This window comes from Planococcus citri, chromosome 4, assembly GCF_950023065.1.
Source record: "Planococcus citri chromosome 4, ihPlaCitr1.1, whole genome shotgun sequence".
In the NCBI taxonomy this organism is placed as follows: Eukaryota; Metazoa; Arthropoda; class Insecta; order Hemiptera; family Pseudococcidae; genus Planococcus; species Planococcus citri.
In genome coordinates this window covers 56685354-56710342 of record NC_088680.1, presented here as the reverse complement: position 1 = coordinate 56710342, position 24989 = coordinate 56685354, and the positions used below count along the sequence as shown (strand labels likewise).

The window sequence follows — 24989 nt, the reverse complement described above, 5'->3', positions numbered from 1 at the left end:
AAAGCTTGAAACAAAAGTTGTAGAGCGTGAAAAATTGAACCATTTTTGCTGATCGGATTTTGAAAATGGCTAATTAATTCGCAACCAGGTAACTTTTGATGGTTTGCTGCGAATTAATTAACCGGTTTCAAAATCTCATTAGAGAAAAATAGTTCAATTTGTCACACTCTACAACTTGTGTTTCAAGCTTTTTTCTCTATCTCCAATTTTTTGGCGATTGTCAAAAACTGGTTGCTAAATGCGAACCAATGAACCGGTTTCAAAAATGTGATCAGTCAAAATTGTGTAATTTTTCACGCTCTACAACTTTTGTTTCAAGCTTTTTTCCCTATCCACAATTTTTAGGGAATTTTTGTCAACTGGTTGCAAACTGATGAACCGGTTTCAAAATCCAATCAGCGAAAATGGTTCAATTTTTCACGCTCTACAACTTTTGTTTCAAGTTTTATTCTCTATCTCCAATTTTTAGGTGATTGTCATCAACTGGTTGCTAAATGCGAACCAATGAACCGGTTTCTAAATGCACTAGTAATTAGACAGAATTGTGTAATTTTTCACGCTCTACAACTTTTGTTTCAAGCTTTTTTCTCTATCTACAATTTTTGGATATTTTTTGTTAACTGGTTGCAAATTAATGAACCGGTTTCAGAAAATTTATATCACGTTTTTATCGCCTTAGTGTGTGTGAAAAATGAGACATGTTCATTATTGAGGATCAAAACTTTCATAAATGAAATGTATTAATGCACTTCACACAACGTTACATTAATCACAAAGTCGATTAATTAAATACGTTATCTATTTTCGTGTTTTAAATTATTTTTGCAGTACCTAATTCTCCAATCAATAAAATACATATATGTAATTTCAATACCACACTTCAAGAAAAAAAAAATTAGAACAGATAAGTATAAATTCAATTTTTCACTCGATCTAAAATAGGCAATAATAAAAAAAACAAAGAAAAGAGAAACGAAATACAAAACGATCTTTATTGTTTATTAATATCACTATATCCGGTTAATAGTTATACATGTACAATTTTTTTATGTTTACCATAATCGCAATTACAAGCAATTTAATTAAACAAAATTTAACTCATAAATATAAAAAGTAGGTATAGGATAAAAATAACACGATCATTATCAGCAACAGTATGTATGAGTAACGTTAGCACAGTAAAATTTTAATAATTATCAAAATGCGCAGGTAGGTATTTATATGTATGTACTTTTGCAATATGTAAAAACGTTGGTACATGCTCTTTTTCTCTTTTTTAGTTGCCAATTGTCATTTCATACAATCTTACAACACCGCATCACCGTGTAAAGTAACTGGTACAATTATCGAATTATTAAAAAACAAAATGAAAATTAAGCGATTTTAGATATTTAAAAAAAAATTATATAATCAGTCTTATTTTTACAGGATGATGAGAAATTAAAAAAAAAACAAAAGACGAGAAAGCCTTTTTACGTGTATCATTTTAAAATTATATACGCTATAAGACTGTTAAAAAAAATGCGTTTTTTTAAGGTGTGTTTTTCTTAAGTAGTTTCTCCCTTAAGGCGTACGCTCACTACAAAATAAAACGAGTATACAAAAACAATCATTATATCATAACACGGGACCATACAAAAAGAAAAAAAAAGAAGAAAAAAAAATAAAAGAATTACAAACAATGTATTTTGAAATCACAACAAGCATAGCTTAAAACTTTAATATAATAAATTAGCTTTTCAATTGCACCAGTTCATGAGTGGTTAAAATCCAAATGGTTAATAACAGATTTAAGGTACATTAAAACGAGGAGGGAAAAAAAAATTACAAGTAATATTTCAAAAATCTACCCGATAAAAACAAGGCAATTAATAGACTTAAATGCGCGATAACGTTGAAAGTAATAATTGTGTGCATAAATTAAGCCGAAAATTTGAATAAATCGAGAAAAAAAACAGTTGTATACAAAATCAAGGAAAAAATGCGTTATTAAAAAAAAAAACAATCAAATCGTAGATGAAATTTCAACGTTACATGAAAACAATTTTTTTTGTTCAGTTCATATAGGTAATTTTCACACTTCTCTAACCGCCACAACATCTTTCAAAATTAAAAATGTGCGCATAGTTTTCACATGAAATATTCATTCCAAATTTCTCAACACTATTCTGTTCGTATATAGGCGTCTTAATTATATCTGTGAGAAGGGCCTTTCATCGCCTGACTGAGTTTCTCTTCGGCAATCAACTGTGCGCGATAAGAGTCTAGTTTGTGTCCAAATTTACTACACGTCTCCGACATTTCGATTATAAGATCTTTTAGATCTTTGGAATAAGCTAAAACAATAACAAAGTATATCAAATGAATATCAATAATGTGGTATGTAATTACAATATTACCCAGTAATATATGACCGTGCAAGTTGAAAAAAAAGGTTACGAATAGAGGTGAAAAACATGAAAGTGAGCTTAGAATATTTTTTCATCAATTTTGAACCGTACTCAATTTGATTATAACTTGAACAAGATTCATAACCAAGACGTTTGTATCAAAAAAGTAACTATAAATAATTCTGAAAGGAGAAAATGAATGGAAAATTTCAAAATTAGAAGGCAAAAAATTGAAAAAGGTCAAGCTTCTTTGCAATTATGGTATAAATCAGGATTCTTTGGCATGAAATTTCTATTAAAATGTTTCGATTGGAAAGGATACAGGGATAGGACCGGTGGAGAAGCTGGAAATTCATTCTAATTAAAGTTTTTTTCTACTATTTTCAAAAAGAACTTGAAAACATGAAAAAAAAACAAAATTCTAAAAAAAACAAACACTTGAATGGAAAACATTCAAGTATGATTTTTTTTAATGGGGAAAGGCAGATCTTTTTGAAAATTTTGGCAAGAAGGATGAAGGATGGAGAGTTGGAGAGTGGGGAAGGACCGGGATAGAAGATTGAAATTAATTTTAATCATAGTTTTTTCTATTTTTCAATAAGAACTTTGAAACACGAAAAAAATTTAAATTAAAAAAAAGCAAACGTTTGAATAGAAAATTTTCAAGTTTGATTTTTTTTTAAATTTGAAAAAAAACAGTTCTTTCAGAAAATTTTGGCAAAAAAACGTGACATTTTTCCTTTTTTTTTCAACTTGAAAAAATTAAAAAAATGATTTTTAGAGAGTATAGTTCTTTTTGAAAATTTTTGCCAAAAAAGCAAGATATCTTTTCTATTTTCAACATTAAAAAATGAAAGAAATCAAATCCTTGAAAAATTTTGTTTTTTCTGGAAATTTTGGCAAAAAAAAACAGGACATTATTTCTATTTTTTAAATTCTTGAAAAATTTTCAAGTTATCTAAAAAAAACACACAGAAAAAAAATAAAACTCTTGTGATATTGAAAAAAGCAATTATTTCCAACAATTTTGTCAAAAAACAAATTTTAATAAATTTTTTTTACCTAGGTAATTGCTTTTATAGAAGTCAGCCAAAAAAATATCTCTATTTTCAAAAAAAAAAAAAATAATAAAATAGAAAGAACAAATTTTTGAACAATGAATACAGAAAAAAGTGATGGAAAAAACTAAAAAGCAGAACTTGACTCTATTTGGAAGAAAAACAAGTACAAGATTTTAAGCAGGAAAATGTCACGTTTTAATTGGATGGGCGATTTGACTATTGACATCTTTGGCAAAAAAGCAAAATATTTTTTTTACATAAAAAAATTACATTTTTGTAAAATTTTGGTTTGATTTTAATTTTTTAAACAAATGAAATTATTAGCAGAATTTTTTTGCAATTTGAACAAAACAACAAGACTTTTTGAGATTTTAGGACTAAAAGAAGACGTTTTTAGAAGTTTGGCAAAAAACAGGGCATTTTTCCACATTCAAAAATGAAAAAAAAATCGTTTTCATAATTATGGCAAAAAACATAATTTTTAGGAGATTTTTTGAAAGTTCCAATTGGAAGGGAAGAAAGGACGGAGGGAAGGAGGGAGGAAGGAGAAACAGGGGAAAGCGTCAAATTTTTTCCATTTTCGAACAGAACCGGTTGAAACATTTTTTAAAAAAACTTGAAATTATAGAAAAAGTAAGGAACTTTTTCAAGTTAAATTTCAAAAAATGGAAAAAACAGTTCTTTTTAGTCAACTTTGGCGAACAGCAAACATTTTTCCATTTTCAAAAAAAAGGAAAAAATTTCAAAAAATTGAATTAGATTTTTTTAAAAAAAGAAACGAAACTTTTTTGCAACTTTGGCAAAAAAGGGCAAAATTTTCAGGCAATTTTGAAAAAAAAAACAACATTTAAGCATTTTAGGAATAAAGCAGGCCTTTTTAGGAGTTCGGCAAAAAAAGGAGAACATTCTTTTTTCTAAAAGATATATTATGGAAAATAAAAAAAAAAAAAACAAAACAAAACGAATTCAAGAAAATTTTGAAGTTTGATTGAAAAAAAAAATGGGAGAAAACATAATTTTTCTACTTTTGAACAAGGGAAAAAATTAAAAAACAGGGCATTTTTTGATGTTTGATGAAAAAAAAAAGGCAAAACTTAGTTGCCAATAATTCAATTTCCTAACAATTTTTACAAAAAAAAAAAAAAAAAAAAAAGACGGGAGATTGGAACAAAAAAAGAATATCAGGACAGTTTCTGTTCTTGTGAAAAAAATTTTCAACTCCCTTCTCTCTGCTGTTTTAAAATACACGAAATTTGAATTTCATTTCACGAAAAATCATAGTGAAAGCTTTCCAGCAAGTACGTAGATTTGAATTCGCCATTCTCATTTTGTTCAGCTAAAGGTAAGCAGATCAAAAAATGTATCATTCGTATAAAATTTTCGTAAATGCCCTTTTTTTGAACTCCTAAACCTTCAATCAGCCACTCGAGTTGATTTTCAACCATTCTGGACCAACTTTCAAAAATCTTCAAAACATGAATACCTCATTTGAGAACCCTGAAACTATCAAATGTTTCTCCTATACGTTGAAATGGTCTAAAAAGATATTTAATTGAAATTAATTTCATGAATGGGGGGGGGATGGGGTGAGTTCTCAAAAACTTACCAAGAAATTGGAAAATGAATAATAATTTCGAAAAGTACATTAAAATGACCCATTCCCTCAAGACATTCAATTTTTAGACAATATCAATGTCACGACCACCGTCACGACATACTAAAGAGGGTATCATTTCGTACCGCAAACGTCGTCTCGTCGACATGATAAACGAAAACTCGGTGAAGAAAATATTCCACCTTCTATTTCACATTCTTTTCCAACTTTTTTCCTACCCTTACACGGTCTCAAATTATAAAAATACACAAAACAAATTACATGCTACACAATCATGCTACTGGCAAAGCGTACGCGTGATATTTAACATAGTAAAAATACTAAAATAGCAAGCTGTATGCCCCAAGGGTGAGTACATAGGTATATTTTTTTTTTCATACGTACATACAAAAGAAAAACACAAAAAAAATGCAAAGTTATTCGTACGCTTACATATGACAAAAAAAAAACTAATCACGAGTAATAACCTGAGACGATGAAATGATTTGAAAAATAATATTAACAGAACTAAATGAGAAATTTACCAAACAACGATGCAAAAATTCAATCATCATGCTAAAAACATGCAAATTCACTTACGAAGCTCTAGCAACATATTAAATTAATATCACAACTGTCGTTTTTCATGACAATAAACGACCAAACAGCCTCACAAGCTAAAACCTACGAACGGTAACATTCTAGTAATACATTGAGCAAATTTCGCAAAAAAAAAAAAAAAAAGACAACAAGCATTATTGCGACTCTTTACAGAAATACGGAAGTGCAAAAATAAACACGATGGTATAAGCAAGCGGTAAAAGAATAAATTGCAAAACGGATTTAGCCAGTTTACTATAATTACCGTCTTGATCAAAATCAACTTCTTTGGTTCGTTTCAATATTTCAGAACTGCGTTGCAGCCAGTTGTTCTGTAAATCTATGTAAGTCTTATGTGTATCTAAGACTTCGTCCTCGATTTCTTGTAGCTGCGAGACAGCTTCGTGGAATGTATATAACTCGGCTGATATCTCATTTTCCTGTAAATCGAATCGATTATTAATTTGTAATAAAATTAGATTATTTATACAAAATGATTTGAAGATTTTGAAATTAAATTTCATTTTTTCAAGAAATTCTAGAATCCTCATTATTCAAACAGGTAAATACAGTTTTTGAATTAATTAAAAAAAAAAAAAAAAAAAAAAAATGGTAAGAATTGTTTTAAATATTTTTTCAATTTTTTTTTTTTTTTTTTTGAAAAATTGAAGATTTTATGACTTTAAGCTATCGTTGAATGAAAAATTAAATTGCAATCACCCTAAATAATATTTAAAATCAGCCAGTACATTTTCAACTCACATTTAGAGAACGCAGAGCTGCTAAATCACTATCATTGATTGAACTGCTACCGTTTTGGTGACGATGCAACGAATGACTATTGGACGTAGGTGATGATTGACCCTTGTTTTCGGACGTCAGATCGGTGGCCGCTAATTCTTTAACTCTATCAGCGTATCTCAACGTGTTCAATGAATGTTCACAGGAAGACATTCCAGGACTTATCATTGCTATCTGTAATTGAAAAAAATATATATATATAGAAAATGAATTAATTTGAGCTTATTATTCGTTTAAATCACAAATTCAATACTCACCATACACGTTTTAGATTTATCCCCGATGAAAGAATCCCTTAAAACTTGGGTTAATTTACTGGCTCTAAATGGCAAATGCGATCCTTTTCTACCGAGCGCTCTAATACATTCTTTCAGAGCTAATAAACTTTTATTTATTTCAGCGCCTTCCATTCCTACGATCAAAAAAAAAATACCACATAACACGATAAATAAATCATCACACATCACACGTGACATGACACGTAAAATAAATCAAAATCTTCCGCTTACTCGTTTGCCTATTGGAAGATTGCGTATCAGCGCCTCGTTCATTTCCTGCTAAATCTATCAAGGAGAATTTACCGTGTACTTTATTCGCTACTGCATTATGAAGTATGATTTGAAACACAGCATGAGACCGAGATGAGTTACTGTTGGCTGAAGTTTGACCAGACGTTCTGTGAAAATAATTACGTGGGTTGTTAGATATAGTAAACGTCAATCGAGGCACACACAACTCGTCACCTACAGGCTAGAAATGGATCGAGATTTATTAGGAAATTAATTTACCTTGTTGAGTTACCGCGTTGAATTATTTTAAAAACATCTTCGACATTTTCAACGATAGTTTCCGTGAGACCGACAACTTGCACTTGTTGTTTACCATCTTCTAGTACCCTTAATTTCGCCTTATCCGCTAATAAATCGAAAACCTGAAATTAAAAATGAAATTTGGTAATCATTTTCCTTCAGAAAAATTTACTCGTCCCTAAAAATCTATTTTTTAAAAAGCGAATTCTTCTGACAAAAAGATGCAAATTTTGGAAAAATAAGATTTTTGATGATTTAAAAAAATTAGCAAAAAATTAATAAAATTTGCAAGTTCTTTTTTTTACAATTTCGTCACTTGGAAATTTTTTTCAGTATCCTTTGTATGTATTTTTTTCACTATGAACCAAATTTTTAGTAAAAATTGAACCAAATTTTTAGTAAAAATTGAACCAACAATAAATCGTTCTCTGTCCAGTATGTTCGTTTTTTTCCCTTGACAAAACTGAAATCAAAATTTCTAGGACTCGTGCTTAGTTTCTTCCAAAAAAAGGTGAACTAACCAAAAAAGTTACAAAATGTGGACAAAATATTTTAATACAGAAAAAAAATTTCTAAAAAATTCAGAACATTTCAATTATAAATGTAAAATAAAATACTTTTTGGTAATTTTTGACTTGAAGAGTTGAAGGTAAAAATTTGCAAAATGTTGATAATTTTTAATAAAACAGTGTTTTTTTTTGGCAAATTTTAGCATTTTTAGGCAAAAAAGAACTATATTATTTCAGCAATTTGGTAAACAGCGAGAATTTTTGGCCAAAAGCAAGATTTTTTGGAAATCCCCGCCAAAGGGCTCGTAATTCTTTTTTTCCAAAAAAAAAATCAACCAAGTAATCAAAAATACTCGAAAAATTAGAAACCAAGAAATAATCACCCCCCCCCCAAACAGAAAGTTGAACTATTTTGAACTTTTTACTTTCAACATGTTTAGCAACAAATATAAAATGAGAATTTCTGCAGTTTCCGGAAAAAAAAAGAAAAAAGGTGTCACCTTGACAATTTTAACAATTTTTTTCAAATGTGAGGCTTTCTGGAATTTTTTGCCAAGAAATCTGCAAATTTTCCAATTCTGTTAAAAAGCAAGCATTTTTGACAATTTTTGCATCAAAACAGCAAGATGTTGACAATTTCAGCAAAAAACTTATATTTTTGGTAAAAAAATCGAAATTTTTCAATCGTAACAAATAAGCTAGAATTTTTGGTAATTTTTGAAAAACAGGAAGATTATCCGGAATAAAAACAACAATTTTTGCAATTTTGACAATTTTAGCAAAAAGCAGAACTTTTCAACAATTTTTGCAAAAAAATAATACTTCTCCGCAATTGAAAAACCCGCTTTTTTTCACAACGATAATTTTTGCCATTTTTTGACAAAAAGCGAGAATTTTGGGAAATTTTTGGAAAAAAAATTATCAATTTCGAGAATTTTTTGAAAAAAGCGACGATTTTGGGCAAGAAATGAGCCTACTTGATCATTTTAGCAAAACGTGAGATTTTTTGGTAGGTATTTTTGGCAGTAAGCAACACTCCGAATTCCGATAGTAAACCCCCCTCTGCAAAAAACTTTTTAAAACTGCGAAGAAATCGAACAGGGTTGCCAATTTTTTCACAGTATCAAAATTAGGTATTTCAGTTTTTTCATTTTTCTGATTTTTTGAACAAATTTTTTTATTTTTTCATTTTTTCATTTTTTTTATTTTATGGAGAGGAGAGGAAATGAAATAAAAAATTTTAAATCATAGTCTTGGACTTTTTGAAAAATTTTCAAGTGTGTTTCAAACAAAATTCATAACTTTTTTCTGACTTTCATGACCGTTAAATACCCTGACACCACAAATCCTTGATATTTTGGAAGAATTTGCAATATTTTAAGATTTTTTGAGCAGATTTTTCGACTAACCTGACTTGATTTTTCAACATAAGTTTTGAAAAATGTATTCGAAAAAATTCGAATGCGAATAAATTCAATTTAAGCTTCCAAAAATTGTTTTATTTTTCTAAAAAAAAGTGACTTTAGTGACTTTCACCAGTGAAAAAAGTGACCAATTTTTTTTTGAATTCCAGCGTTTAGGAGAGCAAAAAATCGAAAAACAAAAGCAAAAAAACGTTCAATATCTCACCTAAAAACTATAACTTTATTCTCCCGCCTGGCCCCACCGGAAAATCCGTTTTTTTTTTTTTTAATGGGAGAACGAGTAGTTTATTTTTTTATTTTTAAAATTTTAGAATTTGAATGACGTTTTTTTGAAGGAAGTTGATTTTGTTCGAAAATTGATGTTTCGAAAAGTAAAAATTTGTGTTTTTAAAATTCTGAAATTGTTTAATAAAGAAAATTCGCATAAAATCCTTTGAAAATGAATTAAAAAAAGATAATTTGGATAAAAAACGAAAAAAAAAAAAATTAAAAAAAGTGACTTTTTTATGAAAAAAGTAACCCGCTACGATGCCTGCTTGTGCAAAAGGGAGCAAAAGGAGGGTGCATCAGAATCAAATTTCATTTTAAATTTTCAAATTATTATCATTTTTTTAAAGATCATTTCACAGTAACTTTTTTGTTAGGATCTCACAAATTTTGAACAAAAAACATGAAGATTAAACAAATTTTTAAAAAATAATAAATCAACCCAATAGGGATTTGACAAGACAACTGTCGCGCTCTAGGAAATTGTAGCCAAAAACGCCGGAACTAACGAAAGGTCCTGTTATTATCAGCAATTTTGACAACATAACATTCCAATGTTTACACCAGGACCTCAGAAACAAGGTGACACTAGTGCGGCGCGCCTCTGTCAAGTTCCTATTGCGCTTTGTCATTTAGTAGCATTTTCATTTGAACTTTCGAGATAATTTCAAGTGTATATTTTTTGAAATCACGTTATTTTTCAACAGAAATTGGGATACCTTCTGTGAAACATTCGAGAAAAAATGTCTACTACATTCTCATATTTATTCCCTTTATCCCCCCCTTAAAAAAATGAATACAATTTTTTCAACTTCAATACATGTCCGAAATTTTCACCCTATCGGTACTCACCTTACCACTGTATATCTCAAAAAAACTCGCAGACACGGCCAAATTCAACGATTTGTACTTAGGCGACTTTAACAACTTGAATACGTCTTTGGCGACCATCGCGTAAATGCCTTTCTTGCAATCTTGCGTTTTACCGTGAAAATCACCGCCCATAGTGTGCGTTTTACCACTGCCGGTTTGACCGTATGCGAAACAGGTAGCCATACCGCCTTCGAAAATTGTCTGCACTAAAGGCTTAGCCGAATACCTATGAAAAAAAATAATACACAAAATTTTATTAACGAGTACGAGTTTCACACAATATAAAAAATTCTTCTTTCGTGTTCGGTCGAAAGGAGTAAAAAAAAACCATCCACATTTTATACGAATGGAAAGGAAATATATAAAATCAAACGTCGAAAAGAAAAAAGTGGAAAAATCGTGTTTCGTATTTGACGCACGTTTGCCAGAGTCGAATATTTTATTACTCACGCTCGCGTTCGCGTTCGACACCAGTGTAATAAAGTAAATCGACACGACATAAAGATGTCTGTGCCTTTGAAAATGCCAATTCGTTCACATGTTTTACGAATAGCATACGTCGAACGTACTCGTATGTGTTATAAATTTTACGTAAGTATTTTTTTCACTTTTTCCGCTCGACGATACGACGATACTTACTTATAAACTATTTCATTTGTACACTGTTCGTTGAACGCGTAATCGAATCTAAAATGCTGATTATCTAGGTATTTAGTCAAATCTACTTTATTTTTCGGTTCGTGTACGACGATTTGATCTTTACTTGGTACCGATATCACATCTACTTCTTTTCTTGTCAATTCTGCGAATTCGCCCGACAAAATGAATCATCATTAGTATAAAAAAAATGTGAATAGAGTTCGTCGTCGTTTGAGTAATGTTTACGCAACCGTACCTTTCTTGTTCAGCGGCCTTTTTCTAACGCAAACGGTAATTTGATGATCTTCTACGACGTCGTGATCGTTTAATGGTTTAAAGTCTATGTTTAACTGGTATTCTCTGCAAAAAATGAAATCTTATTAGAATGAGAAAAATCAATCTACAAATTGACTTTGGTCAATTTCATATATTTTATTTTATTTTTTCAAAATTTCATTATTTTTACCTTATCATGGCAAGGAACTCCCAGTTTGGATTTCCAGGATCCAGATTCATCAAGGCTTCTTTTTCTTCTTTTAATTCGGCTTGCCTTTGTCGCCGCTCTTCGCGATTCTTTTTTAATTTTTCTACTTCTTTGACGACGTTACTTCTTCTGTTACCTTTGTTGTTTTGAGTAACTGAAAAATATAGTTACGTGAAATTATGAGAATATCTCGAGGAAATAAACGTTGAAACCGAGAAGCACGTGTATTAAAATTGGAAAAGTTTTTCAATTTGACCGAAAATATCGAAAGTTGATGCCTAAAGATATGAAAGGGTATTGACAGACGGTAATACAAATCGACTTCCTGTTCACATCTTGAAACTTAGTAACAAAAGTTCGTTTATGGAGTGAAATGGCAAGTATCAGCTTGTCAAAGGGTTCCAAATGGGTATGTATTTTTGACTCGTTGATATGCTTATATTTTTTTTCAAAATTTTTCCTTTTGCGAAGTTGAAAAAACTCGAGGGAAGAGGAATTGAAAAAATTTTAGGCTGATAAAATTTCATCACAAATACCGAATTGATTTTTCGTTGACGTCTGCATTTTCATATTTCGCGTTGAAAATTTACTCGCAATATTTTAAGGAAATCTTCAATTTCTAAAGACAAGAAGAAAATCCATTCTAAAAGTATGTAGTTTCAAAAATATTCACCCAAAATTTCAAAAGTTTGCCAACTTTTGGTACGATGATTAAACAATTTGAAAAAAATCATCTAGAAAGCATACATTTTTATGATAATTTATAACTATAAATTTTTCGAGACGAATTCCAGAATCTATTTGGAAGGGGGGGGGTGTGTAGGTACAAAGTCCAGCAATTTTGGTCAACATGAAATGTAAAAAAAAGGTGAAGTATTGTGTGACATATCGTTTTACAAGTTTTTGAGATCGCTGAATACGAATATCAACTCATTTTTTCGATCTAACCCTTCAAACTCCTTCAAAGCTGGCTCCTCCAACGCCTTCAATGCCACCCAAAATTTTCTAAAAATTGAAAAAATCGTGTGACATATGGTTTACTTGGTTTTTGAGAGCACTGAATTCGAATATAAAGTCATTTTTTCGATCTGGCTCCTCCAACGCCTTCAATGCCACCCAAAATTTTCTAAAAATTGAAAAAATCGTGTGACATATGGTTTACTTGGTTTTTGAGAGCACTGAATTCGAATATACAGTCATTTTTTTGATCTGACCCTTCTTTGTTTTTTTTTTTGGAAGCATTGAGTACGAATATCAGCTTATTTTTTTAAAATTCTGCGTATGCAACGTTCTCATTGGTCCAATTTCCTAAAAATCGAATATAATTCAAAATATGAACCTCAGGTAAGATTTTCAGCTCTATTTTGTTTGCAAATCTCGTTGTAAGCAAAAAAAACTTCTCGCAGAACTCCAGTTTTTTCAATTTGATTTTTTTGAAAAAAAAAACAAAAAAAAAATAAAATTGTTATCAGAGGCTTTTATTTGAAAAATTGTTGGGTGGGATTGGGATTGGAAAATTGAACTTTATCAAATGACTTTTCCTTCGGAAGCCTCATTTGAAATTACTAAAGATGAGAAGCAGAGTTATCATCACTTATCAGTATAGAAATCTATTGGTGGCTAATTTGCCTAGCACATCTGTCAACACCCTTTTGAAATCTTTCAGTTCAAGAAAAATTCAAAACATTATAAAAATAGTGTGGAATCAATTATAAAGGATTTTTCATTCGTGTATAAAAATAGAAACAAAATGAAACTTCATTGGAAGAATCATAAATCAAATAGAAGAAAATGTTATTTTATTCAGTGGCAATCAAATTTATTCATGACGAAATACAGGGTGGTCCATATGTAAAGTTACAATTAAAAATGTTTCGATAAAATTGAATTTTTTAATTTTTGCTTTTTCAAAAAAAATAAAATAAAATGAAAAAACTAGGTATAGAAAAACAATGTGGCAAATTTCATGCTCCACAATTTTGTTCCTGTTTGTTTTATTCATTTTTGAAAACTTCTGAATTGTTCCCAAAAATCGATTTTTCAAGGAGAAAAATAGGAAATCATCCATTTTTTATCAAACAATAAATTCAAGCTGATCCTTTTCAATTTTTGCTCAAAATATCTCGAAAACAAAGTCTCTCAGAAAACAACAGGGCACTTTTACTCATGGGAAATTTCATGTTCTTTAATTTTGTTCCCCTTCATTTTCTTTTTTTTGCAATACTTACTCCAATTTTATGTTAATTTTCTGTTTTTCGTAAAAGAAATTGAATAAATCTAAATTTTTGTCACTAACATAATAATTATTGATCTTCACCGAGCGATTTTTTTTTGTAGCCTCCTACACAGACCACCCTGTATATCGCTCGACTTACTTATTCATTGACAAAAAAAGCTCGAAAAAAAATACAAATAGCGAGACAATGTTTGTTTTCGGCAACAAAATCAAACAACAATACAACGTTACGTAATTTTGCTCTTCGATAATTCAAGGTCACACAGGGGTAAAAAAAACGTGACAAACTATCATTTATAATCACATTAAACACGCCTAAAACGAATTCTTTGCCTACCGAAATAATCAAACATTTCAAAAAAAAAAATTCAACCATCAATTTAAAAGCTAACTACGACTGAAAAAGTGATTTATTTTATTTTCGACAATACGGCTTCCGGTATCGAGTTAGAATTTCAAATCAATTCGACTAAATTTATACAAAGCTACCCTTATACTTCAACTTTTCCCCCACAATTACACGTAACATTTTTCATTTCACTTTGAACTTGACCGAAAGAATCCGAAAAATCGAAATCAAAATATACTCGTACGAGTGTCGAGTATCATTGAACTGATCCCATCCACTAGGTGACCGAGTGACCGATAGGTATGATTTTTATTATGCCAACAGCTCGTAAAATTCGCGTCATTTAATTTTTTAACAATTCGTCACCGTGACTAATCTCAATGATGAACGTTAACTGTTACACGGGGTTATTAATACCGAATTAAAAGTTAGTCGAGCAGAATTTATTAGTACAACAGCTACTATTCGAATTACTGAATGAGTTGCAACAATAAAGAGCTTTGCATTATCGCCAGTCAATTGTCCAGCACGATACTACACATCCATTTTCCACTTCGCATAGATAGATACATTATGCGCAACCGCAAAACTAATACATCTATTAAGTGTCATGATTTGACAGCATAAGTAAGTTTAGGCAAAGCACCCTTACTTTGATTATTCGTAACGTTAACAGATTGCGTATTCATTTCTTGTATTGGTTTCACAACAGTCGGATGCACAAAAGACTGCGTAATTCTAGGCGGATTCGTTGCGACTGGAGTCGAAGGGGTAACTGGAACGGTGGATGCGGTTTCTACATGGTTATTTAACGCCGGTGGCATAATATTCGTAGGTCGACTTTGCACTCTGGATCTGTATGATCCTGCGAACAGAAATAACAAAAACGTAATAAATCTTCTACATAATATTTAAAAAACAAAAAAATGAGATCTAAGTGTGGCAGTGGTTGCATGCTTTTCTCTCTCACTTTGCAGATTCAAGTTGACAGTACTGAAAGTCTCAACAAATTCTACCTCAAATGTGAAGGATTTTCATAGAATTTTCTCAACATTTTTGCAGGATCTTGAACATGGTGTTCCTCGAATTGAATCCTCTCTCTTTCGGTCAAAAATACAATCTCGAGATTTCGATTTTTTTCTGATTTTACCTCTCCCTCTCCTTCAAAAATGCAATCCCAAAAGTGTAAGTGTTTTTCGGACACCTCCCTTACATTTCTCAAGTGAGTAGATCTTCGGGATCAGAAAAACACATTGACTGGAATTTATTAAGTAGAATCGTGGATTTTCAACAGATTTTTTTGGAGAGGGATTCGAAAATTATGGGAAAAATTAAGACTTCGAAAGAGGTTCTAGATCGGTTGGAAATCAAGACAGGAGACGATTCAAATCACGACTTTGGAGCAAAAATGTCGTGATTTTGATTCATAATTCCAACCTTTTAGCTCTGATTCGTGATTTGTAATTATTTGCACCATAAATCACGTTCACGAATCATTTTTCTGTTCTTCGTTCTTTTCATTGAACGACTTTGATTTTTGCAACATTTTACTCGAATTTTCAAACACAACAATTTTCAGTAATTTTCAAGTAGGTACATTTCAACGTTTTTTTTTTATTGGCAATGTTTTATGATCTAGGAACAACATTTTTGGGAAATTTTATTCAAATTTTGAGATATGTATTTCACCAACTTTTGCCATTTTTTATTGTTTTTACACCATTTTATCAAATTTGAAAGCTGTTTTAGGCAATCTGTAATATTATATCAATTTTTTTGGAAATTTTTAGCAATTTTTATGCCAGTTTTATAATTTTTCTGTGATTTTTTTAGCTAAATTTCATTCCATTTTGATAACATTGATCGATCAAATTTTAGTAATTTTCCATACAATTTGTTTAAAATTTGAGCATTTTTGCGATATTTTGCATTTTAACAAAATAATTTTAAAGCAATTTTTACAAAGTTTGCTCAACTGTGTCGATTTTTCATCAATTTAAGCCAGTTTCAATACTCAACTTAGGAGTTGATTTGATAAATTTTATGATATTTTCGACAATTTTGACACATTTTTATGCAATTTTGAGAATATTTAATCAATTTTTGATCATTTTGGTGGTTTTGCAAGATTTTACTCAAATTTTTGGACGTTTTAAAATTTTTTAAATGCGATTCCAACAAATTTCAACAATGTTTAAAACAGTTGCAAGACATTGCACAATTTCACTGTTTAATCAATTTTTGGAAAGTTTCGAATGATTTCAAATTCAATTTTACAGTTTTTATTCATGATATTTTATGCAATTTTTTCACAATTTCATTCAATTCTGATAATTCTTCATCTACTTTTTTCATAATTTTCAAAAATTGTTCTTTGTGTATTTTTTGCGATCATTGTGTCTACCAAATTGGAAAAACACAATTTCGTACTTGTTTCGTGCATCATTATTTTGAATGGTATCAATTGGATTCATTTTTTCCTCACCCCTCCTCCTCCTCCTCCGATAGATGAAAATTTATCAACGACATAAATCATTTGGTTGCCCCAGCAAAGAGGGGGCGTAAAAGTTTTGATTGAAAAAGTTTTGATCTAGTCCGAGTGAAGCGAGGGCGAAAGCTTTCAAAAATTTACTATTTGTGAGAGCAAAAAAAAATCGATTTTATTTAATTTTTTTCAATTTCAATCTTCCTTTCCTTCATATTAAGTATACCAAAAAAAGTCATTTCCTTCAAAATTTCGGTTCGAATAAATTTTATAAATTTCGTAAATTTAGTTTTGTACTTTTCAAGCCCATTTTCGAATTTTGAATTTTTTTCGTATTTTGTGATGTTTTGTTGACAATACGATGTTTTATCAATTTTCAGTCAGCTACAAGTATTTTTGTACTTAACATTAAAAAAAATTCTTAAGCAATTTTTGCCAAACTTCTCTCAATTATCAGGCATGAAACTCGCTATTTTATTTTTTTTAGTGACTTTAGGCTACTGAAAAATAGCAAAAAAGTGACCAAAAATTTGAAAAAAGTGTCCTAAATTTTGAAAAATGTGAGCAAACTTATGTTTATTTTACTCATCAATTTATGGTAATTTACAATAACTGCGAAGTCAATCCAACAATTTCTATTTCTGTTCCTGCATTTTTGAAAAATCAACATTTAAAGGAGGAGTCCCGATAAGGCCACTTTTTGGGCCCCGCACAGTTATCGACTCGACTACTCTTAAAATGTTGTAATAGATGTCCCAAATACAAATCCGTGGTTAGTTAACCCAAAATGACCATTTTTTGGGCTCCAGGGGTTCCCAAAGTTGCGAATAAAAAAAGAATTTTAGGAACCACTGAGTATTATTTTCAAAAACTTTTTAAGCGTAAAATATCTGTTTGAACCCTATAAACGTTATGCGAGGTGAATTTCCTATTTTCGACCCTCAGCGGTAGAAATTGGGGGAGTTTCAATTTTTGGAAAATTTTGGAATCGCCATTTTGACCTTACCCCTTTGAACCCCGCTAAAAAGCTTTTCACAGTTTATTAGTATCCGAAAGACCTTCATCCTACCAAATTTTGCGCTGGTACTCAAAAATCCAATTTTCCAAACTTTCGTAATTTCGATATTTTGGGAACCCCTGGAAAACTAGAAACCTGCGATTTGCGCCAAACGTAACGTTTTGAGGTATATAATCAATTACCTAGACGAAAAAGTTTAATTAAGCTCCCTGTATATTTGTAAAGTTGAACCCTTTTTTTGGAGCCCCCCACTTTAGGTACCCCTCAAAAGGCGTTTATGCATATTTTTTCAAATAAATTGAAGAATTTACGATTGAAACACACTAGCAAGAGCTCGATAATTTTTCATTCGATTTTACCTGTAACTTTCAAAATTGGGCTTTTTTAGGCCAAATTCTGAGATTAAACTTCAACGAACGTGATTTAAACGTTTTTTTGAGGAGTAAAATCTCAGAATTTGGCCCAAAAAAGCCCAATTTTGAAAGTTACAGGTGAAATCGAATGAAAAATTATCGAGCTCTTGCTAGTGTGTTTCAATCGTAAATTCTTCAATTTATTTGAAAAAATATGCATAAACGCCTTTTTTAGGGGTGCCTAAAGTGGGGAGCTCCAAAAAAAGGGTTCAAATTTACAAATATACAGGGAGCTTAATTAAACTTTTTCGTCTAGGTAATTGATTATATACCTCAAAACGTTACGTTTGGCGCAAATCGCAGGTTTCTAGTTTTCCAGGGGTTCCCAAAATATCGAAATTACGAAAGTTTGGAAAATTGGATTTTTGAGTACCAGCGCAAAATTTTACTGAACTCAAAATTTGGTAGGATGGAGGTCTTTCAGATACTAATAAACTGTAAAAAGCTTTTTAGCGGGGTTCAAAGGGGTAAGGTCAAAATGGCGATTCCAAAATTTTCCAAAAATTGAAACCCCCTCAATTTCTACCCCTGAGGGTCGAAAATAGGAAATTCACCTCGCATAACGTTTATAGGGTTCAAACAGATATTTTACGCTTGAAAAGTTTTTGAAAATGCTTACTCAGTGGTTCCTAAAATTCTTTTTTTATTCGCAACTTTGGGAACCCCTGGAGCCCAAAAAATGGTCATTTTGGGTTAACTAACCACGGATTCGTATTTGGGACATCTATTACAACATTTTAAGTGTAGTCGAGTCGATAACTGTGCGGGGCCCAAAAAGTGGCCTTATCGGGACTCCTCCTTTGAAAAATATATTTAATCAAGATTCGGCGATTCTTCAATAATACGAGCAATTTATGCAAAATTTCTTCTCAACTTTTCATTGTTTTTTAATATTCCATCAATTTTTGGTAACTTAATTGTGCAATTTTTATTCCAATGACACAGATTTATTAATTGGAGAATTATCATCAATTTTACAGATCAAGAGCCTCGTCTATTCAAAAAATTGAACGTTTTTTTTGACCATTTGGGCGAAGGGATAGTGACTCGTCGGATTGTCAGATAATTCGTTTAAAAAAATTGCTATCTTCTATCCAGAGACGGATCAAAATCACTAGTCGAGGCTTATCTACGAAGTTTTTCATGACGATGAAAATTTTCCAACCTTAATACGTTGAGAAATTGAATTACCCAATCATAATGTTCGAGTAAAAAATACAAAAAAAAAGTCTCCACTCTAAAACACTTTCTGGAATTTTCACTCAATTTTTCATAACTTTCGAAAAACATCTTCTACCTCGAAAAATAAAGAACCAAACGTGAAATTTTCCAAAGAAATAAGCTCGGTACAATATACTTTGGGGAAATCATCGCCAACATACAATTTCTTCGTTAATTTTTTTTTCGCCCTGGAGTAATTTTACACCTTTTCAAGATAACACTATACCGCGCCTACTCTACTACAGACATAGACAAGCCACAGACAAATGAAAAATAGTTGAGCTCATTAATTACACGAGTAGAAAAGTTCAATCCACCGATGACCCGAAAGTGTAATCACCTGCGGCTAAAAATTAATATATCGATATAACTACACACATATTACATAGCAACGTATTCTTTTACACGTTGCTATAGGTAAGTAGTAAGTACCACGTATTTCGGCGCGGATATTAAAATGAAAATACAAATACATAATACGCTAAAAATACAGTCGGTATTTACCCTTCTCACTAGCGGGTTGATTTCGCACACAAACACAAACGGTATTACAACAAAAAAAAAAAAAAAAAAGAAAGAAAAGAAAGAAATCTAGGTACTAAATGGTATCGACAATCTTACCACGACCGAGACACGATCCACTCCTTCGAAGAACTTTACCCATCGTTCTTTTTTATAACATCGTTATAAAGTAAAAGCGACGATGACGGTACAGCTTGCACGCGTATAAACGCATCAAAATCCATCCACGTCGTGCGAACTATACCACCACCTCGATAATAATTACCACAATTTACGTAATCGAAAGACTAATAAAAATTGTACGTATACTGGTGGAGTTACATACACCACATATACCTAGATCGCGGATTATAATTCGCGCACTGCTAATATTTTACGCTTTGATTCCAACGCTCATTCCAAACCGAATGTTCTTTCTAATTAAATAAATTTATACGAGGTTAATTCATGTTGCAGTGATATCATTGTGAGCACATCAAGACCAACGTAAGTACATCCAGATTTCCTAAAATTATAGAGAAAAATTTGGTCTCATACAATTATCTTTGCCGGACATTGTAGAATTTACATAGGATACTTAAAACTCAGCCTAATTTTCACTGCAGCATTCAATTGTTCGGGATTCCTCGGCTCGAAATTGGGAAAAGTACGCAGAACATTCAAAATAATAACACCAAAATTGACATTTCAACATTTTCTTGACGTCCTTGACCATTCATTCACGAAACCGTAATCATGAAAGTTTGACAATTTTTTCGAAAAAATCCGTTTTTCTGAATCTTGTATTACCTTATTGGGCGATTCACTCTCAACTTTTCAGGTATAAAATGTTTAAAAATCTAAATGTCAACGTCCTTTAGCATTTCAGTTTTGTCGAGACCACCTTATTACAACAACCATGTTGGCTCCGATGCCATATTTAACCTTTGCCTTTTGATTCCCCTTTCGTGCCTATACACAAATATGCAGAGTACCTACTTGCTTACAATTTCGATTAGATACCCTTCATTTTATTATCGGCTGGCTATTCAGCAAATGGTGCATTTTATTGGTGTATCATTAATTTTTGACATGAAAACAGAAATTTCCCGCAGGAATAATTCAATGTGAAAAGCTTATTTATAAATAAAGCGTTTATTACCGAAGTAAATGTCAAACCCTTCCTTTAGTTCCCTCGAAATGTTTTCTTCATTGAGAAATACTACAATGTTGCCTACTTCCTCTCCAATCTCCATTCGCATCAAGCAAAAATTGGACCACCATTATTGAAAGAAAAAAAAAACGAAGAAAATGAGAGAAAACGAGGTAAGTATACCGGGTGTTGCACGACGAAAGATCCGCCTTCGAATGGATGACTAGGCAACTTGTTTCAAGTACAAGTATGTACGTTTGCCTACCTTTGGAACTAAGGAACAAAGTAGAGCGCACTTAAAACATTTTTAATCAATGATCTTGTTTATCGTTTTTGAAGTTCACAGCTTTTAGCTATTGGTTAAAAAGTAAGGTGAGAGGCAAGAATCATACGAGGGGTGTAAAAATTTCCAGGATAATACTTGCTCGAAAAATGATTTGAATCTGAATCAAAAAAATTTAATTCGTTTTAAAAATTTAACGAAAAATGTTGCAAGAACACTTTATGGTACAATAACCAATTCAAGATCGCTAGAAGAGAATTACCATCGATCGATTTTGGAGGTCGAAAATACGTAGGATAGACACAAACTTTGAGACTTGATTTTATTAAACTTTGATTGATTCTTTCATTGAAATTGAGCTGAATTAACACTTTTTAAAAATTGAAAAAACGAAATCCAGCATTTGAAATGTAATCTGGTGGTGCACTTACCCTTGCAATTTTGTTCACTTTAAATATATGTATTTCTATCAATTTGAAATCTGAATATTGGAGAAACAGAAAAAAATTTCCAACATAAATAACAACAAAAACAGTTGTAATTTTTCCAAAGATTTTTATATTTTTTCCTCTTAGATAATTTTTTGAACAGGACGAAGTAAATCGAAAAAGCATGCTAAGATACACTCTCAGCCAAAATTTCAGGGGCAAATGTGCATTTTTCACTTTCTGTTGAATTTCTAAACATCAAATAAATTCTGGCAAAATAGGTACATAACATTTATAGATATGAAAAAAAATCAAAGTTTCACCAAATTGGCCTAGAAAGCCGAAATTTAGTACGTACCCTTTTTTCGTTTCTCAGGATTAATTGGAAACAGTATCTAGTCATTTTCAGCAGTTCTAAAGCCTCCGGAAGAAATTTCACCAAATGAAGTTAAAAAGCCAAAATTTACTTTATACCGAACTTCAACATGTCGAGTAGACTGAAATGGTTTTGAAGCCTCTAGCAACGTTTTGGAAATTCCAACTTTTGAGAAAAACACCATAAAATCTGTCATAGGTATTACTATAATTCAATTTTAGCATTTATATAAATAAGCACGTATCTGGTTTATACACGCCAAAGTTGATTAATGATTATAACAGTATTCATGGCATTTTTAGAAAATCTGGAATTTTCCAAGTATGACTGGAGGCTCCAGAACGGGTCGAAACCACCTTTAATCGGCTTAACATGTAGAAATCAAGGTATAAAGTTGATTTAAGCTTTTCACCTTCACTGGATAATATTTTTTGTGAAAATTTTAACTTTCAAAAATCTGCTGGAGGCTCCAGAACTACTCAAAACGATTCTAAACTGTTATCAATCTATTTGAGGAGTTGAAGTCAATTTGATGAATTTTTGATTTTTTGCATTTTTGGTCAAAACATTAAATTTTCAAAGTTTACCAAAAATCAAAAAATGCAATTTGGTACCTAAATTTTTGGTTCATAAAATGTATAAAATTCAGATTGTTCGGTTCGGGATACTTCCCTTAAGTCTATGATGTCAAACCTCAACCATAAATGAGGAAATTATTCTCAGAAGAAATTGAAACACGATTTCAAAACAAAAATGCCATTTTTACAGGAATCAAGCTGAACAGGAGCAAAAACGTATACAAGGTGTCCAGGCCAAAAATCGACTCGTTCATATTCAATTTTAAAGGATCCAAAAAATGTCATTGTGATCAAAATTTTAAGTACAAATGGTTCGTAATTTTTTTTTTTGAAAATCATACGAAGCATTCAATAAAATTCACCAATTTTCATTACAAAATATGAAAGTTCAAAATCAAAGTGAATCGAAAATTAGGGTTTCTAACTAAATCTGAAAACTAAAAAGAAGGACCTCCTCGAAGGACATTTTCAAATTTGAAGATAATTTTCAGAAAACTGCCAAAAAAAAGCTTCAAAAATTTTTTATCGTAAAAAGAAACAAAAAAATAATCAAGAACATACATCAAACAATGGAAATAATCTAAGTAATTGGTTTTCATTAACAAAATATTTAATTTTTTGCTATTATAATTTGATTATTTTAACGTTTAAAAAAATGAAAAATCCTAAAAAATTGAGTTTTCATTTTTCGCTCAATTTTCATTAAATGACAGAATTATTTGAAAATTCGGATAAAAGAAGGACCTTCTGGCAAAAAGAAGGACTTTTTCCTGACTTTTTTGAAAATAATGACCCATAGGCAAAAACACAAACTTTTCCTGACCTTCTGGATCGGAACGACTATAAGACACCCTGAAAATTGGCAAGGCGCTACCCGGAAACACCCTCTTGTCACGTGTCTTAAAAAATTGTAACATCTTTGTTTGAAAAAATTAATTTTTCAAAATTTAAAACGAAAAATGGGAGTAAAGGCTCTTTAAGGAACGTGTTTTAAATCATGGATATAATTATTTTTTGCTCAAGAAATTTCAGAAAAGACAAAATATTGTGAAATCAGATTTTATTTCAAAGTGATCAAGTTTTTTCCCAGAATTTTTAAAAGTCTGACATAAAACATCATTTTTTTTTTACTCAAATGTCAGAAATGTTCATTTTTTCAGTCTTTAAAAGTCTGAAATAATTTTAAGAATTTGTTGTCGATTTTTTTCCAAGTTTTCAAAAGTAAGCGACGCGAATTTCGGAAATATCCCCGGCGAAAAAACATATCTACGTACCTATGTCAAAAATATCCCCATACTTTTTTTTTGGTTCACCTACGTGTCATTTCATCAGACGATAGATTTTCAAATCTATTTAGGACACCCTGTATGGTTATGAAAAAATACCCCGAAACATTATAGGTACAGTAGTTTTCAGAATTTAACACCACTTTTGATACAGAAATAAAACAGTAACGATGAATACGATGGTCGATGATTCACATACGTATCATCAGAAATAAACATAATTCATCACTCTGCATATATGTAGTTTCACTATTTCTAATAAGTAGACTTCAACTTTATCTGATAAGATGTATTTTCTAACTTCTGAGAACCAGAGCATGCGGCACGTAGGTATTTCACCTAATTTTACCAAGAGCAATTTTTAGATTTTCAAATTCAAAAATAAACAATAACCTATAAAACGTATCGTGACAATTCGACATTACTCGAATAGCCAGCCAATTTCTAAGCAAATACCACGACTCAAAATAATCAAACTAGTCTACGCTTGTTAATTTAAAATAATTAATTCGCCTTTGCCTCCGCCTTAGTAAAATTAATACGTTATCGAGTCGCGGAAAAATCACCATTCACCAGTCTCCATAACCGGAATATTAGGCCAATTACACATGCAACCACCGCAGCAAGGAAAAATTCACCCTTACGAATGCTTACCTTTATTTGCAACGACCGGAATAGAGGCTTTTGTTGAATTCTGCAACACAAAATGAAAAAAATAAAATTAAAATCATTACGTCGAAATACCAAATACCTAATTTATCGTTTTATTTCCCTGCTGTACGATGCTCGCCCTGTCGATAGTTGGAATAATTCAGAGCACGCGATTATAGGTAAATGCGCCAGAGGAGGGAAAAAAGCGACCAAATGAAGGACATGCCGCCATGTCGCGATGACAATGATAATCGAATGTATTGAAAAGCTCATTTTTTTCCTATTTGATTCCCATTACCGGATACGGTCTACAAACACCGCACGACCGATCGACCACGCCGCAGTAGTCTTCGCCGATATCGATACTATACATACAAAAATGTTGTAAGAATAAATCTCAAGTACCTTATACATTATTGGCATCGATACATAAATGTGCATAAATGCGAAATATTATGTCGAAGTAAACATCCAATAGCTAGACTTTTGTCGGCGCACTTTCCATAAAAAAATCTTTTATATTAATCAAGCAAATCAAACTGCTTGTTCCAGTAGCCAAA

At 31.1% G+C, this 24989-nt stretch overlaps 1 protein-coding gene across 1 annotated transcript in view; it reads right to left on the bottom strand.

The window, feature by feature from the left end:
• Nucleotides 1-971: 971 nt before the first annotated feature.
• Nucleotides 972-24989, bottom strand: part of Klp10A (kinesin-like protein 10A) — a 71375-nt gene continuing 47357 nt past the window's right edge. Inside the window, exons 4-15 of the mRNA XM_065359748.1 lie at nucleotides 24433-24472; nucleotides 14689-14901; nucleotides 11434-11605; nucleotides 11224-11327; nucleotides 10968-11130; nucleotides 10308-10554; nucleotides 7235-7377; nucleotides 6956-7122; nucleotides 6704-6858; nucleotides 6408-6620; nucleotides 5911-6085; nucleotides 972-2336 (exon numbers count right to left, since the gene is read on the bottom strand). Of these exons, the coding sequence (XP_065215820.1) occupies nucleotides 2188-2336; nucleotides 5911-6085; nucleotides 6408-6620; nucleotides 6704-6858; nucleotides 6956-7122; nucleotides 7235-7377; nucleotides 10308-10554; nucleotides 10968-11130; nucleotides 11224-11327; nucleotides 11434-11605; nucleotides 14689-14901; nucleotides 24433-24472 (1941 nt within the window). The 3' untranslated portion in view covers nucleotides 972-2187. The remainder of the gene's footprint in view (nucleotides 2337-5910; nucleotides 6086-6407; nucleotides 6621-6703; nucleotides 6859-6955; nucleotides 7123-7234; nucleotides 7378-10307; nucleotides 10555-10967; nucleotides 11131-11223; nucleotides 11328-11433; nucleotides 11606-14688; nucleotides 14902-24432; nucleotides 24473-24989) is intronic.